Genomic DNA, 12023 nt, shown 5'->3' with positions numbered 1-12023 from the left:
AAAAAAAAAAAAAAAAAAAAAAAAAAAAAAAAGAAAAGAAAAAAATCCAGGCATGGTGGTGCATGCCTATAGTCCCAGCTAAGGAGGCTGAGGTTGGGGGATTGATTGAGCTTGGGAGGTCGAGGGTGCAGTGAGCCATGAGCGTGCCACTGCACTCTAGCTGACAGTGACAGAACGAAACCCTGTCTCAAAATATTCTGGCATGTAAGAGGCTTAGAGGTTACCACTTAATGCTAATAACAAAAACTGAACAACCTGAAAAAACAGCTTTTCTTATATCTAGCAGAGAATTTAGGTCATAGGGCAAATCTCTGCCCATATAATTGGAGATGGGCGAATCACAGAATACAGAGAATCACAGAAAGGCAGATACAGAGAATCACAACTTAACTGGAGCAGAAGCCTCCTCAGGAACCAGTGCAAGGGTAGGAAAACCTGTAGTTGACAAATTACTGGTCTCTAATGACTTTTTAAAGCATGTTCAAGTTGAAGTAGTCCATAGAGGACAGGGAAAAGAACAGATAATGGATTAAAACTGGAAAAAGCATGTCTTAAGGGGGCAGTGCTTTTCAACATTTTAATGTCATTCATGTTTAAAAGGTGTTTGTCCATGTACTTGGGTATGAGGAGACAGAGAAAGACAGGAACCTAGATAACCAGCTCCAGGGCTTAAGCTTCACTGGCTGCCTCAAGACTGAGAGTATCAGCATTTTGAGACATCAGAAATCTATCTGTTTCACTCAGAAATTCTATAAAGGGCAAGAAGGAAAAGGAACAATTAAGGAGAAGTTTATCAGTCGGAGTTCAAAACAGTGCATTTCCATCAAACTTAGAGATACCTGCTGCTGAAATTCAAGGAATAATAGGAGTGGCCTTTGGGTTTCAGTAGTTGGAAGGTCAAGAGAATCCTTGCAGTTTTAATGGACAGGTGAAGGGAAGGAAAAAAGCATCATCACATCTTTCTGAGTTTTATGTCACTTCTTCCAGATTTAAAGGATCTTTAATTAAAGAAGTCCTCCTGGGTAATCCAGGCTAGTCATATTTTAAAGTTACCTGAACAACAGCCTTAATTACATCTGTAATCATAATTCCCCCTTACCATGTAATGTAACATATTCAGAGGTTCTGGGGATTAGGAAATAGATATCTTTAGGGGAACCATTCTGCCTACCACAGATAGATTCCTTAAAAATAACATTATATAAAGCAATTTCAAGAAAAAACATACAGCCCTTACTGTCCAGTCTAATAACATAGTTTGAGAAGTTTGAAGTGCTGTAAAATATAACTTTTAATTAACCTGGCACTATTATGTTGAATGGTATGCCTATGAATGATGATTAAGAGAGTGATAGCTTGAAGAATACAAGTTTGAATTAGGACAAGTCAAAAAGAGATCTTGAAAGTATCAGCTCTTGAAGAAGTGTCCACCCCAATGGCAGCATTCTCTGAACTAATGGCCTGATGTGTAACTGTTATTTCCTGTTATAATTCAAGGGAATTTTTGAGTTTTTTTTCTGAGACTATTGAAAGATTACAAAATTAAATAATCAGAATTTATGTTATCTATTCCAATGAGAACTGTTTTAATCTAGCAAAGAAAGGCTTCTAATATACTTTCCCTCTCTCTTCCCAAAACTTTCCTGATATGCAAGCTATTATCTTTTTTCCTTTAGCACTGAAAAATCTTTAAATAGTCATCTATATGTGTCCTTTACTTTCTTGTATCTCATTGACTTATTTATTCACAAATTTAAAAAAAAAGAGTAAATCGTGTTGATTATTCTAATGTACCTTCTGAATTTCCTGTCGGAAAGTTTGTTATCTTAATATCATCTAATATCAATATTTATTTGTGGCATGCTGCAAAATGTACTGATATTGTTGAACTTGAGAATATGATAAACTTGATGATATATGTTTCTGGTAAGCTAATGAACCCACTAATTTATGTGTGATAGACAGCTATTAAAATGGCTTCCAGTGATCTCCACTTCCCAGCATTCATCCCTTTATGTAATCCCCCCTTGAACATGGGCTGGGACTTACTAATTTGTTTCTAATAAACAGAATACAAAAGAACTGATAAGATGTCACTCCCAAACTTACATTTTTAAAAGACCATGGATTCTGTCTTAGGTGTTCTCTTACACGATGGCTTACGCTCGGGAAAGAGCTACCATGATGTGAAACAGCACTGTGGAGAGGTCTACCTGAATGAGCTTAGAAGCAGACTTTTTTGAGACTAGCCAATAGCCATGTGAAGGAAATTGGAAGTGGGTTCTCCATGAGTTAAGACCTGAGAGGACTAAAGCCTCAACTGACAACTTCATTGCAGCCTACAGATGCCCTGAGTCAATACTACCCACCTAAACTCCTCTGTATTCCTAATCAATAGAAATTGTGACATAACAAATGTCGTTTTAAGCTGCTAAGTTACAACAGCAATAGATAACTAATACATGTTAAATCACAAGCATAACACATTTAAAACTGCCCTTAGTCTAAGTCATCAGTTTTGTTGGTATCATCTAAAGACAAGAAAATGAACTACAAATCTACAAAAAGTTTATACATCTGTTTCTGCTTCAAGAAACAGATATTCATAGATACAATATTTTGAGACCATGTTCAGGATAGCCCAAATTAAGATATAAGCTTCTATGGCATAAACAAATCTCAGAGTGTAGATTCTCAGACATACAGGTGGTCTTACTCTGGAGCATCTGAAACTGAAGCACAAGAAGCCCTTGGAACTATTATCAGGACATGTAAGTCACATGTATTAAAATACTTGGGCCAGAGAAAACCGAGTATGCTTTAGGAGTTTCCCATCACCTAAAATCAAAAGTCACTAAGGAAGAACTTCAGGACTGCAGGTATTGGTTGCAGTATAGATTTTTCTCTGTGTAGCAAGCACCAAGGTGAGCAGAGCCTTTAATTAAGAACAGTTAGTAATTTTGCCAAGAAATGGTTGGGGGAACCCACATGGGAAGCAAAGAAAGATCTAAAATCGACACCCTATCATCAAAATTGAAAGAGCTAGAGGAGCAAGACCAAAAAAACTCAAAATCTAGCAGAAGACAAGAAATAACTAAGATCAGAGCAGAACTGAAGGAGATAGAGACACAAAAACCCTTCAAAAAATCAATAAATCCAGGAGCTGGTTTTTCGAAAAGATCAACAAAATAGACCACTAGCCAGATTAATAAAAAAGAAAAGAGAGTATAATCAAATAGATGCAATAAAAATGATAAAGGAGATATCACCACAGATTCCACAGAAATACAAACCGTCATCAGAGATTATTACAAATGTCTCTATGCACAAAAACTAGTAAACCTGGAAGAAATGGATGAATTTCTTGGACACTTGCATCCTCCCAAGCCTAAACCAGGAAGAAGCCAAAACCCTGAATAGACCAATAACAAGGTCTGAAGTTGAGGCAGCAGTTATGAGCCTACCACCCAAATAAAGCCCAGGTCCAGACGGGTTCACAGCCGAATTCTACCAGACATACAAAGAAGAGCTGGTACCATGCCTTCTGAAACTATTCCAAACAATCCAAAAAGGGAATCCTTCCCAAATCATTTTATGAGACCAACATCATCCTGATGCCAAAACCCAGCAGAGACTCAACAAGAAAAGAAAACTTCAGGCCAATATCCATGATGAACATAGATGCAAAAATCTTCAATAAAATACTGACAAGCCGATTGCAACAGCACATCAAAAAGCTTATACACCATGATCAAGTAGGCTTCATCCTGGGGATGCAAGGCTCGTTCAACATACGCAAGTCTATAAACGTAATTCACCACATGAACAGAACCAAAGACAAAAACCACGATTGTCTCAATTGATGCAGAGAAAGCCTTTGACAAAATTCAACAGCCCTTTGTGCTAAAAACTCTCAATAAACTAGGTATTGACGGAACGTATCTCAAAATAATAAAAGCTATTTATGACAAATCAACAGCCAATATCATACTGAATGGGCAAAAACTGGAAGCATTCCCTTTGAAATCTGGCACTAGACAAGGATGCTCTCTCTCACCACTTCTATTCAATATAGTATTGGAAGTTCTAGCCAGAGCAATCAGGCAAGAAAAAGAAATAAAGGGTATTCAAATAGGAAAGGAGGAAGTCAAATTGTCTCTATTTGCAGATGACATGATTGTATATCTAGAAGACCCCATCATCTCAGCCCAAAATCTCCTGAAACTGATAAGCAACTTCAGCAAAGTCTGAGGATACAAAATCAATGTGCAAAAATCACAAGCATTCCTATACACCGTTAACAGACTTAAAGAGAGCCACATCAAGAACAAACTGCCATTCACAATGGCTAAAAAAAGAATAAAATACCTGGGAATACAACTAACAAAGGATGTAAAGGACCTCTTCAAGGAGAACTACAAACCACTGCTCAACGAAATAAGAGAGGACACAAAACAGATGGAGAAACATTCCATGTTCATGGTTAGGAAGAATCAATGTCATGAAAATGGCCATGCTTCCCAAAGTAATTTACAGATTCAACGCTATTCCCATCAAGCTACCAATGACCTTCTTGACAGAACTGGAAAAAAAACACCTTAAACTTCATATGGAACCAAAAGAGAGCCTGCATAGCCAAGTCAATTCTAAGCAAAAGGAACAAAGCAGGAGGCATCACACTACCGGACTTCAAACTATACTACAAGGCTACAGTAATCAAACCAGCATGGTACTGGTATCAAAACAGAGATATAGACCAATGGAACAGAACAGAGGCCTGGGAGGCAACACTGCACATCTACAACCATCTGATCTTTGACAAACCTGACAAAAACAAGCAATGGAGAAAGGAGTCCCTGTTTAATAAATGGTGTTGGGAAAACTGGCTAGCCACGAGCAGACAGCAGAAACTGGACCCCTTCCTGACACCTTACACTAAAATTAACTCCAGATGGATTAAAGACTTAAACATAAGACCTAACACCATAAAAACCCTAGAAGAAAATCTAGGCAAAACCATTCAGGACATAGGCATGGGCAAGGACTTCATGACCAAAACACCAAAAGTATTGGCAGCAAAAGCCAAAATAGACAAATGGGACCTAATCAAACTCCACAGCTTCTGCACAGCAAAAGAAACAGTCATTAGAATGAATCAGCAACTAACAGAATGGGAAAAAATTTTTGCAGTCTACCCATCTGACAAAGGGCTGATATCCAGAATCTACAAAGAACTAAAACAGATTTACAGGAAAAAAACAAGCCCATTCAAAAGTAGGCAAAGGACATGAACAGATGCTTTACAAAAGAAGACATACATGAGGCCAACAAACATATGAAAAAATGCTCATCATCACTGGTCATTAGAGAAATACAAATCAAAACTACATTGAGATACCACCTCATTCCAGTTAGAATGGCGATCTAAAAAATCTGGAGACAGATGCTGGAGAGGATGTGGAGAAATAGGAATACTTTTACACTGTTGGTGGGAATGTAAACTAGTTCAACCATTGTGGAAGACAGTGTGGCGATTCCTCAAGGACCTAGAAATAGAAATTCCATTTGACCTAGCAATCCCATTACTGGGTATATATCCAAAGGATTATAAATCATTGTACTATAAGGACACATGCACACGAATGTTCATTGCAGCACTGTTTACAATAGTAAGGACCTGGAACCAACCCAAATGCCCATCAATGATAGACTGGACAGGGAAAATGTGGCACATATACACCATGGAATATTATGCAGCCATCAAAAACGATGAGTTCGTGTCTTTTTGTAGGGACATGGATGAACCTGGAAACCATCATTCTCCGCAAACTGACACAAGAACAGAAAATCAAACACCGCATGTTCTCACTCATAGGTGGGTGTTGAACAATGAGAACACATGGACACAGGGAGGGGAGCATCACACACTGGGGTCTGTAGGAGGGACATAGGGGAGGGACAGCGCAGGGTGGGGAGTTGGGGAGAGATAGCATGGGGAGAAATGCCAGATATAGGTGATGGGGAGGAAGGCAGCACATCACACTGCCATGTGTGTACCTATGCAACAGTCTTGTATGTTCTTCCCATGTACCCCAAAACCTAAAATGCAATTAAAAAATAAATAAAAAGAAAAAAAAAAGAAATGGTTTGGGGAACTATCTGATATATAGATAGGATGGTTCAAATTCTGTAAACATTTATATGTATACTGTGTGTAAAGCACAGAGTTTTGTAATATGAATGAATAAAAATACAGTTCCTAGTCTAGAAGAACTTTTAACAGAGGAGTGAGACCTTTGCGTATTTTAAAATTAAAATTATAAAACTTGTATTAGTTTCCTATTGCTACTATAACAAATTACCACATATTTAGAGACTTAAAACAACAGCAGTTGTCTTATGTTAGAGATCAGAAGTCCAAAATGGGTTTCCCTGGGCTAAATCAAGGTGTTGGCAGGGCTACATTCCTTCTGGAGTTCATAGGGGTGAGTCTGTTTCCTTGTCTTTTCTAGCTTCTGGAGACTGCTGTGTTCCTTGGCTTTTGGCCTCTACCTCCATTTTTAAACCCAGTAGTATAACATCTTCTGATTATGACACTACTGTCTCCTTCTCATAAGGACCCTTGTGATTACATTAGGCCCATTGGGATAATCCAGGATAATCTCCCCATCTCAAAATCCTTAATGACATTAGCAAAATGTGGTAAAAACGGAAGACATAACAAAGATCCATAGTTGTCTGGCTGAATAAATTCACATTTAAGAGAACAAAAAAGGCAAGTCCAAGACTGGGGAAAAAAATTTAAAACCTATATCTGATAAAAGTCTGTGTCCAGAATATATAAAGAATTCTTATAACCTGATTTTTAAAAATGAGGAAAGTATTTGAATGGACAGTTCTATCAAAGAAGATATATGAATGACAATACAAAATAAAACCACAATGAGATGTTATGACATTACCACTCAAATGGCTAAAATCTGACTATCCCACATTTCAGCAAGAATGCAGTGCAACTGGAACTCTGAGTTTACAGTTTTATAATATTTACACAGTCTTCTAATACAAGCCAGCAGTCCTGACTCTTAGGTGTTTACTTAAGACAAAGTATGTATTCACAAAGACTAGTATGTAAGTATTCATAGCAGCTTTATTAATAATAGCTAAAGACTAGAAACAGTTTTGTGATTATGTTATTGATATAATAATATGTATGAACTTAGCAATAAAACTGAATGGACTGAAATATGGAACAACATGGATGAATCACAGAAGCATTATGCTAAGGGAAAGAAGCTAGAAACAAAAGATAACATAGTATGTGATTCCATTATGTGAATTTTGGAAAAGACCAAACTATCATGACAAAAACCTATTCATGATAATTAGGGTTAGGAGCAGGTAATTATCTGCAAAAAGTCAAGGAAACTTTTTGGGGTGATGGAAATGTTCTACATCTTAATTATGGTGGAGGTTATGACTGTGCACTTGTTAAAATCCAAACTGTACAACTAAAATTGGTAAATTTCATTGTATGTAAATTATGCCTAAACAAGGCTGAATGAAAACACCTGTCTATACACACAAGCACAAATCCAGTTAAGCAGTTTGCTAATCTTCAACTCACACTTGGAACAGTTATGCTTTATTTAACATCCAAGGTAATGTATGAATAAATCTGAGCTCTTTTGGACTAAGTGTATGTATGCAAATACTGTGAAATTCAGAGGAAATGTTCTTTCTAACTGGAATTACAGGCAGAAGACAGAGTTTTTGAGCTTATTCCTTTGATCTGGAGCTGCAAGGAAAATTTTAGCTTCTTCATGATGACATCAGAGGATTGGAATTAGAAGGGGAAAGGGTGACCCAAGAAGAATGTAACTGAAGTGGAGAAGTGTGAAAGGAGGCCAGACTATTGGGAGGAGTGGGTGTTCCATTGGACTGCAAGAAATCATGGTGTACCTTAAATTCTAGAATGAGGAATAAGGAATTGACTAGTGGATCAGTAACTGTCCAACTGGAACATAGTTGGGAAACCATTGTGATAAGGTAAAAAAAAAAAAAAAATTAGATTCTTCAATAAGACTTGTGATGAAAGGGTTAATATCAGATTACCATGTTGATATTTATAAAGCACACAGAATAGAGCCTGAAATGTGATCATTGCTGCGGGTTTTTTTTGTTTGTTTGTTTGTGTTTTTTTTTTTTTTTTTTTTGGACAGAGTCTCACTGTTGCCCAGGTTGGAGTGCAATGGTGCAGTCTTGGCTGCAATCTCCGCCTCCCAGGTTCAAACGATTCTCCTGCCTCAGGCTCCTGAGTAGCTGGGAGTACAGGCAGGTGCCATCATGCCTGGCTAATTTTTGTATTTTTAGTAGAGACAGGGTTTCACCATATTGGTCAGGCTGGTCTTTAACTCCTGATCTTGTGCTCTGCCTGCCTCAGCGTTGGGCTGGGTGAGGTGGCTCACGCCTGTAATTCCTGCCGTGTTTTTAAAATAAATCACTCTTTTTTTTCATGAGAGTATTAAATGATGGAATAATAGAGTGACATCCAAACAAGAGTTAGGAAGAGGAGATAAGAGAAATGGACATTTATTCAACATACTTTCACTCAGATATTTTGTTTTGTGCTTTCAGATTCCACTATTTAATTTCAAGAACAGGGATATACAATATTACCCTTATTCTACAGCAGGAAATTTAGGCTGAGGAGGAGAGGCTCAGGTTCTAATTAATTCAGGAGCCACAAACACAGAAAGGATACTGTTTCTTAAAGGTTGTTGAGGGACTGCTTGAATTAACATCATCAGGGAGGCTGAATGCTGTGGCACCTGCCTGTAATCCCAGCACTTTGGGAGGCCGAGGCAGGCAGATCACTTTAGCTCAGGAGTTTGAGAACAGCCTCAGCAACATGGCAAGACCATCTCTGCAAAAAATATAAAAATTAGCTAGGCACAGTGGCATATGTCTGTAGTACCAGCTACTTGGGCTAAGGCAGGAGGATGGCTTGAGCCTAGGAGGTTGAGGCTGCAGTGAGCCAAGATCATACCACCGCACTCCAGCCTAGGTGACAGAATGATCCCCTTTGTTAAAAAAAAATATATATCAGAGATGCATGTCTACTAATCATATTCAGAGCAAGTAAATTTGATTGGGGTAGGGAGGGTGGCAGTGGTAGATAGGAATCTGAATTGCTAACCATCTCACTGTTGGTTGGTACACATATTTTGGTTATGTGGTAATTCCTAGTATTTAGAGTTTTTAGAAAGTTAGCTTCATAAACATCATCTATAGCTTTGACTTTGTCTATTTAAAAATGTAGCTTTACAGTGGTCATAACATAGCTATAGTTCTCAATCCTTATATTTCCTACATAAGAGTTAAAAATAAACCAGTCAGTATTTATTAATCCTCTCCAGAATTTATGTTATTGACTGCCCAAAATGGCCTCTACCTGAAAACAGTATTTTTCAGATTCCTTTATTTGCCATTTCTTTTAGCTTAAGCAACCTGAGACGTGTTACATTGTGTTTACCATTTTTATGCAATATGGGATAAAGGTGTATTTTTATTATGCATTAAGTGAATTATAATGGATAAAAATAACAGGTTTTCATTAATTTTATTTATCAATATAGATGCTTCTCAACTTATGATGAGATTGCATTCCAATGAAACTATAGCAAGTTGAAAATATTACACATCAAAATGCATTAATACACTTAACCTAGTGAGTATCATCAAAACATATACATTAGCCTACAGTTGGTCAACATCATGTAACATAAAGCCTACTTTATTATAAAGTGTTGAATATCTCATGTAATTTATTGACTACTGTACTGAAAGTGAAAACCAGCATGGCTGTATGAGTCCTTGAAGTACTGTTTCTACTGAATGCATAGTGCTTTCATATAACAGTAAAGTCAAAAAACTTTAACTTGAACTATTGTAAGTAGGGAACCATCTAATAAATGGATCTTTGTGAGATAATTCTATCCTATTTCCGAATAAAATAGAATTCTATTCTACTCTTCTTTTATCTCTTTAACAAACATATCCCAAAATAATTCTTTGTGGCATTTAGCTGCCTGCTTATTTAAATTCCAACACTGAATCTTTCTTGATGATGTATATTTTCAACAGTGAATCCATTCTTGCACACCGAGAAAATATGCGACAGATGATGAGAAGTTTTTCTGAACCCTTTGGAAGAGATTTGCTCAGTATCTCTGATGGTAGAGGGAGAGCTCATAATCGTAGAGGACATAATGATGATGAAGATACTTTGACTGTAAGTTTTTTTTATTCAAAGACAGTTAGTGAAAAAGACCTGTAGAAATTTGAAGAAAAGTACTACAGAAGTATATATAATGATATGACATAACTAATATTCTTGTTTTAGAAATAACTATTATATAAAAAGGGGGACCTTTGGAAAGCTAAATCCTTGAATAGTGACTTGTCAGCAATATAGAATTCCACTGTGCTACCAAAACTTTGAGGACCATAGGTTATATATTACAAGGCAAACTTAAACCATTATTTTTTATATTTGTGTATACATTTCTCACCTTATAATGTCCTCCCATATCTGAAACTAGAACAGACAAGCACCTACCTAAAGTTTATATGTATAGTAACTGAAAGAATCTCTCATCCTCTATGTTCCACATTTGGGGGCCTTGATTTAGTGCCTTCACAGGCATACATACTTGTCTTTAAGACTGGAAGCTTTTAGCACATTACTGTCTAGCAAAAGAGAGAAATTGAAAGGAAAAGTTGTCAGTCCCATTTTCCTGTTCTGAATGCAAATCTGTAGATGGATAGAAGGAAAGGCCAAAACACAAGTTTCCACATTCACGAATCATGATTATTAATGTCTTTCACATGGAGTGAGCAGGGTTGGCTTTTCCTTTCTCTCCCATACGAATTGTTTTAATACTTGAAAATAATATCAAAAGCTGCAAAGGATTATCTTTATTGGACCAGGAAACACCAATCTTCCATATGGTTACCTATGGACTTTAGATTAACCTTTAACTGTATCTCAAAAGCCTTGCAACTGCAATATATTTTCATATGTCTTGCCTTAGAGCAAAGCTAGAGGCTACAAACATACTCAACTAAAAATTTTTTAAAAAAAACAGGATATTTATATATTGTAACCATTCTTTTTTGCCTCTTTTATTTCTGTTGCTTTTTCAGCCTCAGGAATGATAGTTCTAAGATAACAAGTCCTCAGGGGTTTCTATAAAGATGAATTTCTGCAATTGAAATGTAGATATTTGAAACTCAGTAAACATTTAATTGGTAAATTGAGAAACTTCTATATAATAAATGTCATAATCAAAATTAATTGGATGTTTTTCCAGGCAACAAATTGTTCTCTTATGCCTTTTGGCAGTTTTGGTGGTATGGTTCATATCAGACACAAATCATTTTAGCAATATTTTCTGACAATTATTTTTTATTAACTCAGACCGATTAAATTGGCATGCAATCTCACTTTCATAATGGCTTTTTAATATTTGTACTGAAAACCTCTGTTTCATGTATCAAACTTACCTTAGAAAGTTTAGGCACATGTTTCCTGAAGTAAGTCATTTCAACATATATAAAATTCATCTTCAAAAAAAGTAGATTTTAATGGATGAATATTTGCGTGATTTACAAAGGGGATTCTTACAGTTGTGTTTGAAAGTTGGGGACTTCCACATGCTTATGATGACTTTCCAAAAGGTTAAAAAAAAAGTACTAAACTGTAGATAGATAAGCACAACATTTGGAAAAACACAAATTGACTGCTTTGTCTAGGTTTTTGTTGCCAACTTGCCATGCAGCTTTTTCTTGTCTATACTTAAGAATGGCTACTCTGCAACCAGCATTTCTACCACCTGTTTCTTAGGGTTTGTGTGCTGTGTCTGTGATGCTAGCTTCCAGCACACTAAACACTTTCTAGGGAGTAGCAGAAAATAACATGAATTTGGAACATTCGTATCTACAGTCTCATGAAAAGGGTT

The 12023-nt window shown here is 36.6% G+C and overlaps 1 protein-coding gene across 2 annotated transcripts in view; it reads left to right on the top strand.

Moving 5' to 3' along the window:
• MLF1 (myeloid leukemia factor 1) overlaps nt 1-12023 on the top strand; it is a 33623-nt gene that overhangs the window by 11114 nt on the left and 10486 nt on the right. The window contains exons 2-3 of one of the 2 annotated variants that reach the window (XM_032262346.1): nt 10147-10294; nt 11376-11420. In XM_032262346.1, coding sequence (XP_032118237.1) covers nt 10147-10294; nt 11376-11420 — 193 coding nt within the window. The remainder of the gene's footprint in view (nt 1-10146; nt 10295-11375; nt 11421-12023) is intronic. The other variant, XM_032262357.1, reaches the window with a different exon arrangement.

Source organism: Sapajus apella, unplaced genomic scaffold (assembly GCF_009761245.1).
Source record: "Sapajus apella isolate SASKATOON/1434 unplaced genomic scaffold, GSC_monkey_1.0 scaffold4, whole genome shotgun sequence".
NCBI classification, from domain to species: Eukaryota; Metazoa; Chordata; class Mammalia; order Primates; family Cebidae; genus Sapajus; species Sapajus apella.
The sequence above is the reverse complement of the archived record's forward strand: the minus strand, read 5'-3'. Positions and strand labels throughout refer to the sequence as shown.